Below are 7,500 nucleotides of genomic sequence, written 5' to 3'. Positions count from 1 at the left end.
ACTATCGTGGGATCACACTCCTCAGCCTTCCCGGTAAGGTTTATTCAGGTGTACTGGAGAGGAGGCTTCGCCGGATAGTCGAACCTCGGATTCAGGAGGAACAGTGTGGTTTTCGTCCTGGTCGTGGAACTGTGGACCAGCTCTATACTCTCGGCAGGGTTCTTGAGGGTGCATGGGAGTTTGCCCAACCAGTCTACATGTGCTTTGTGGACCTGGAGAAGGCATTCGACCGTGTCCCTCGGGAAGTCCTGTGGGGAGTGCTCAGAGAGTATGGGGTATCGGAATGTCTTATTGTGGCAGTCCGCTCCCTGTGTGATCAGTGTCAGAGCTTGGTCCGCATTGCTGGCAGTAAGTCGGACACGTTTCCAGTGAAGGTTGGACTCCGCCAAGGCTGTCCTTTGTCACCCATTCTGTTCATAACTTTTATGGACAGAATTTCTAGGCGCAGTCAAGGCGTTGAGGGGTTCCGGTTTGGTGGCCACGGGATTAGGTCTCTGCTTTTTGCAGATGATGTAGTCCTGATGGCTTCATCTGGCCGGGATCTTCAGCTCTCACTGGATCGGTTCGCAGCCGAGTGTGAAGCGACTGGAATGAGAATCAGCACCTCCAAGTCCGAGTCCATGGTTCTCGCCCGGAAAAGGGTGGAGTGCCATCTCCGGGTTGGGGAGGAGACCCTGCCCCAAGTGGAGGAGTTCAAGTACCTAGGAGTCTTGTTCACGAGTGGGGGAAGAGTGGATCGTGAGATCGACAGGCGGATCGGTGCGGCGTCTTCAGTAATGCGGACGTTGTATCGATCCGTTGTGGTGAAGAAGGAGCTGAGCCGGAAGGCAAAGCTCTCAATTTACCGGTCGATCTACGTTCCCATCCTCACCTATGGCCATGAGCTTTGGGTCATGACCGAAAGGATAAGATCACGGGTACAAGCGGCCGAAATGAGTTTCCTCCGCCGGGTGGCGGGGCTCTCCCTTAGAGATAGGGTGAGAAGCTCTGCCATCCGGGAGGAGCTCAACGTAAAGCCGCTGCTCCTCCACATCGAGAGGAGCCAGATGAGGTGGTTCGGGCATCTGGTCAGGATGCCACCCGAACGCCTCCCTAGGGATGTGTTTAGGGCACGTCCAGCTGGTAGGAGGCCACGGGGAAGACCCAGGACACGTTGGAAAGACTATGTCTCCAGGCTGGCCTGGGAACGCCTCGGGATCCACCGGGAAGAGCTAGACGAAGTGGCTGGAGATAGGGAAGTCTGGGCTTCCCAGCTTAGGCTGCTGCCCCCGCGACCCGACCTCGGATAAGCGGAAGATGATGGATGGATGGATATATATATACATACATACATACATGTATACATCTATATATATATATATATATACATACATACGTACATATACATACATATACATATATACATACATATACATATATATACATACATATAATATATATATAATATATATATACACACATATACATACACAAGCACGCACGCTCACACACACAGATATAAGTTTGAAATGGGAACTCGACATATTTTGACGACCACAGTCGTGCTAATCCTACCCTCACTATTGCCGTATTTTGGCGCCCGCTTATCCTAAGAATCGTCTCCCGACAATGCGGAGACACTTTGAGGATTATGGGCTTTGCACTTATCGGCTGATGGTCGAGGAATTTTATCATGGAGACGGTCTTTTGATGCCTTGCAGGAGAGAGGAGAAACAAGCAGCCATTGCGGGAGACCGTGTCCGACGAGAGTCCGTAGACCGCATCAGGGATCAGCAAGTCTAAGAGGATTACCAGCACTTCCTTGTTTGCCAGGGCAATGACACAGCACTTTCAGGATCATAGCAAGCTGGAGCCTATCCCGGTCTACGACACAGAATGAAACGCTAAACCCCCAGTGAGCCGAGCAAAGAGCATGAGAAAATCCAAGCGGCAGTTGGACAGTGCTTGTGTCATCCGCCATACTTCAAAGCTCATGTCGTCCACTGCTCTTTTCCTTGGCTCCGCTCTTCATTCCTTAGCAGCAGACCAAAACAAATACATTTCCATCTTGCCAAGGTCAATATTTTCAAGGCCCATTCCAGCACCGATACTGATTAGAAGTCCACAAATTAAACATTATTCTGTAAAAGTTGGAGATATCAGTGCAATGCTAACTAACGGATTTGTTAGTCATAACGAGTGCCATGCTGCTGTGATGGGGACACTAACGACAAAAAAGGATAAGCGAGTTTGCAGTTGATTTCCTGCTACAAATGATAGTCTCATCTACGATTGTTTGCAGTTGTTTTGTGTGAAGTTAATATTTTGTCTCATTATTTAGCTGCAGATGTTCAGCAATGTTTGCGAGCGATGTCAAGATTCAGTATATGCTGTTGACATTTAGTGAACTACTTTATTAATACTATCAAGAACATTTTCTTGATGCTTACAAATAGCACCAAAGATGTGGTCATACCTGTCAAATAAAGCACGTGTTATGCCTGCACGACAACAACTAAGGTTTTAGTTTGTTCAGAAAACACAAAATTACAAAAATAAGATGGATTGGACCAACAATCACAATATCTATTACTAGGACTTAACATAATGTTAGTTTATTTGCACAATCAGGTCTTCTAGTTATATTTAGGCATAGCAACCACAAAACCACACAAATTAATTGCCCTTTCTTTACATTTAGTTCTGTTCTCAAACACTACTAATATAGTAGAGCGGGGGTCACCAACGCACCCGCTCGCCCGTAAGGACCAGATGAGTCGCCCGCTGGCCTGTTCTAAAAATAGCAGCTGTGGAGAGGCTTAGCCGACGGTCCGACAGAGAGGCAGGGCACGCTGGAGCCCGGCCCAAGATGGCGGGGATGACGAGACAGCGGCGAGGCGGGGCGTGCCGGGAGCGACGCCACAAGCAAGATCAGGTGTGTGGATCGCGCACCTGTACACGATTAACGTATCTCCTCTCGCTGTGTAAAAGGGGAGAAGGAGGAGAGAACGGGGCTGGAGATGGTGCGGAGCGAGAGCGACCCATACGAGGAAGGAACAAGAGAGAGACGACAACACGAGCAGCAGCACATTCAACCTGGAAGAGAGTGAGAGCGAGAGGCAGACAACAGGAAGGCTGAAAAGCATCACGCAAAAGACTTGTTTATTGAAAAATAAAAGAAGTCTACACCTGCTCAAAGAGCATGTCCTTCCTTGGTGGTCCTTGGAACCCGCAAGACGACGGCTTAAGTCTTTCACAGCAGCAGTTACCGTGAGCTGCCTCTATTTTTTTTTAAATTGTATTTATTTACTAGCAAGCTGGTCTCGATTTGCTCTACATTTTTATTTCTAAGAGAGACAAAACTCAAATAGAATTTGAAAATCCAAGAAAATAATTTAAAGACTTGGTCTTCACTTGTTTAAATAAATTAATTTATTTTTTACTTTGCTTCTTATAACTTTCAGAAAGACCATTTTAGAGAAAAAAATACAACCTTAAAAATGATTTTCTGACCTTTTAAATTCCTTCCTCTTCTTTCCTGACAATTTAAATCAACGTTCAAGTAAAGATTTTTTTTTTATTATTGTAAAGAAAAATAAATACATTTAAATTTAATTTTCATTTTAGCTTCTGTTTTTTCGATGAAGAATATTTGTGAAATATTTATTCAAACTAATGATTAAAATAAAATAAAAAAATATTCTGGCAACTGTAGAAAATCTGTCAAATCAAATTTAAATCTTATTTCAAAGTCTTTTGAATTTCTTTTGAAATTTTTGTTCTGCAAAATCTAGAAGAAATAATGATTCGTCTTTGTTAGAAATGTAGCTTGGTCCGATTTGTTATATATTCTAACAAAGTGCAGATTAGATTTTAACATATTTAAAACATGTCATCAAAAATATATATTTATTGTGAGAAATCATTAAGATGATCAGTGTTTCCACATCGAGAGGAGCCAGATGAGGTGGTTCGGGCATCTGGTCAGGATGCCACCCGAACGCCTCCCGAGGGAGGTGTTTAGGGCACGTTCAACCGGTAGGAGGCCACGGGGAAGACCCAGGACACGTTGGGAAGACTCGGGATCCCCTGGGAAGAGCTAGACACGTTGGGAAGACTCGGGATCCCCTGGGAAGAGCTAGACGAAGTGGCTGGGGAGAGGGAAGTCTGGGCTTCCCTGCTCAGGCTGCTGCCCCCGCGACCCGACCTCGGATAAGCGGAAGAAGATGGATGGATGGATGGATGGATGGTGTTTCCACAAAGATAAATATCATTAATTATTAATAACAGAGTTAAAGATAAATTGAGAAAATTGGCCATTTCTGGCAATTTATTTAAGTGTGTATCAAACTGGTAGCCCTTCGCATTAATCAGTACCCAAGCTCTTGGTTTCAAAAAGCTTGGTGACCCCTGTAGTAGAGAGTAAACTGGATTGCATCACAGAAAGTTTCTCAAACAAATCAAACGGTCAAAGATTTTACAAAGTGATCTCTGCAGACACAAGATGTCAGATTGTATTCCACAAGATGATGAAAGTGATCTTTTTAAGAGCCATTTCCTTTATGCCTGACTTTATGATTTTTATGAACCACTTCTTTCCAGACTCTATGAAAGTTCTATCCTCTCTCTTATTTGAACAACTGGAACAGCCAAAGACAGAACACCAATACATTTTCTGCTCAAACTCTACACTACTCCCACTTGTTTTACTGCTACATGTACGCTCAAGCTACTCGACCATAGAGGTGTGAAGAAGAAAACAGGACGTGACGTCAAACGCAACCCAGCCATACAGTTTCAATTTGATACTTGACATTTTCATTTAATAGTAAATGTCTGAAAAGGAGTGTTATGAGGCAAAGCTTAATTCATCCTACCCCTTTTCCACTTCATAGCAATTACTAACACAAATGTTCACTTCCTGTTTTCAATGTCTAACAATTTACATCAATGATTTCTCAATATGCTGTGATTGATATGAAATGTTGCATTTCCAAATATGGCAAACATTTCAATAAAAACAATTCTGGGCTCCTTCACTTAGATTATAGTTGAGACATTTTTCAATGACTGACATAATTTTTTCCTGGATGTTACAGAAAGTATGAGAATGTGTGATCTGCTGCCTGCTCTTCTTTACTTATATCATATTATATCACATTTGTCAGGGTATTTACATAAAGTTTGAATTTTTGAAATGTTTTCAATCATCTTCATGTCCGTGTCCGTCGCAATATCGGACTCAAACTTTTTGCGAGTGTTGCAAACAGAGGCGTGACGAGTGATCGCTGCAGGAGCTAAAACAGGAGGAAGAGTCCAGGAAAGAAAAACTGGAATTCCCAGCATACTAGGGGTGTAACGGTACACAACAATTTCGGTTCGGTACGTACCTCGGTTTAGAGATCACGGTTCGGTTCATTTTCGGTACAGTAAGGAAACAACAAAATCTAAATTTTTTTGGTTATTTATTTACCAAATTTGTAAACAATGGCTTTATTCTTTTAACATTGGGAACACTATAATAATTCTGCCCACGTTAATCCGCATTAAACTGCCTCAACTTGTTGCTTGGATTAAATAAAATGACAAAACTTTTCTTCTACATATAAAAAGTGCAACATTAAACAGTTTCAAGTCAACTCATCATGCTTAATTTATTACAGCATTTGGGAAGCCTGTAGTTTATTTATACTATGTAAATGTTATACTTTTATCAACATGTGATAGCAGGGACCCTGCATTTTGAACTAACCTGCTACATTACTAATGATTAATATATCTATGGCTGAAAAAAAATAGTACAATAGCAATAGGAGAGACTATTCATCCCTGAACACCATGGAGTTCATTAAGCTTTATGATGCACTTACATTATTATATCAACTATCAGAGACAGAAACTCTTCATTTAACATGTCCTTTTTTGCTGCTTCAACCCTGTCCGTAACACACCCACACACACCCACACACACACACACACACACACACACACACACACACCGCTAAAAGCTACTTACCCTTCACATCAAACCAGGACTGCGAGTTTGTTTCTAGAACGTCAACGGGCTCATAGTGATGATACTAGTAGTTGACTGGGAGGTGTTTGTTATGATTTGGGGAGAGTCCGCTGCCTAATACTCACCTGCTAAACAACAATCTGCTCGACACTGAAGCGCTGACTACATGAGCTCTGAAAACGCACTGCTGATTGGCTGTTACCGCTCTATATGTAACCAATCAGATGGTTGTGTGGGTGGGACAATGCTGGGTGCTGTGTAGGTGACAGAGGCAGAAAGCAGAGCAGCTTATTAAGACTTTTGCTTAGGCGGCTACTTCATATGTTCGTGTGGAAACTTGTTCGGTACTCCTCCGTACCACACCGAAACTCCCGTACCAAAACGGTTCAATACAAATACACGTACCTTTACACCCCTACAGCATACAATAAAAGAGAAAGGGGAAGGGGGCGTGGCCATGTGCGCAGTGGTTATTGCTATAAATTTTTGAATTGACTTAACATCATAAGCACATATTGTATCTGTGGATGTATTTTTGTCGTTACCGACGTACATCACGATGCCGAATGAGGGCACAGTGGGTGGATCCTAGTCTCATAGGGCCAGGAGTTGGAGTGCCTTATGTCTGCATACACTGTTTGTTTGTTTCTGCCATCTGAATGTGCAAAACTGCATCCCTCTTTACTCGGGTTGACATGGCGCCTCCTACCTGGTGAAGACGGGCAGCTGGGACTGGATGACCTGCACGCGGACGATGACGAGCAGCAGCGTGGTGATGACCAGGACAATGAGCTTGAGCAGCATTTGGAGGACGCCGTAAGGGAAAGCGCCTTTGCCCTGCAGCGCTTGGCGCAGCGTGTCCAGCAACACGGGTAAAGTGAACTGAGGAAAGATATCAGCTTCTCAATGCCTGGTTTCAACTGGTCATGTGCCAGCGCTCACCCCTTGTCCCACGAAGACCTCGTAGACGCAGCAGATGCCCACCACGGTGATGCCCTGCTCTTTGCACAGGGTTGCTGCGGCCACCAGGACCACAGTCAGAGCGACGGGAGCCCAAACTGAAAGGGAAGACACAAGAAAAGTCAGGTTACACTTATGACAAGATGTTTGTGGGACTAACACCTCATCTTTTATGGAACCCTTCAAAAATTGCAGCCCATCAAAATAAATACATTGTTTGTGTGTTATATATATATATATATATATATATATATATATATATATATATATATATATATATATATATATATATATATATACACATACATACACATATATATATACATACACACACATACATACGTATTTGTATATATCAGGGGTCACCAACGCGGTGCCCGCTGGCACCAGGTCACTCGTAGGGACCAGATGAGTCGCCCGCTGGCCTGTTCTAAAAATAGCTTAAATAGCAGCACTTACCAGTGAGCTGCCTCTATTTTTTTGAATTGTATTTATTTACTAGCAAGCTGGTCTCGCTTTGCTCGAAATTTTTAATTCTAAGAGAC

The 7,500-nt window shown here is 43.4% G+C and overlaps 1 protein-coding gene across 2 annotated transcripts in view; it reads right to left on the bottom strand.

Annotated features, from left to right (window-relative positions):
• The window catches only part of tmtc3 (transmembrane O-mannosyltransferase targeting cadherins 3), a 35,646-nt gene that overhangs the window by 17,731 nt on the left and 10,415 nt on the right, over positions 1–7,500 (bottom strand). For both annotated transcript variants that reach the window (XR_009808985.1, XM_061916988.1), the window contains exons 5-6: positions 6,938–7,053; positions 6,705–6,877 (exon numbers count right to left, since the gene is read on the bottom strand). Coding sequence is in view for 1 of the 2 variants with exons in the window: in XM_061916988.1 (XP_061772972.1) it covers positions 6,705–6,877; positions 6,938–7,053 (289 nt within the window). In the remaining variant the exon portion in view is untranslated. The remainder of the gene's footprint in view (positions 1–6,704; positions 6,878–6,937; positions 7,054–7,500) is intronic.

This window comes from Nerophis ophidion, linkage group LG12 (assembly GCF_033978795.1).
Source record: "Nerophis ophidion isolate RoL-2023_Sa linkage group LG12, RoL_Noph_v1.0, whole genome shotgun sequence".
Classification (NCBI taxonomy): domain Eukaryota; kingdom Metazoa; phylum Chordata; class Actinopteri; order Syngnathiformes; family Syngnathidae; genus Nerophis; species Nerophis ophidion.
Note: the sequence above shows the minus strand (reverse complement) of the source record. Positions and strands in the feature narration are given on the sequence as shown.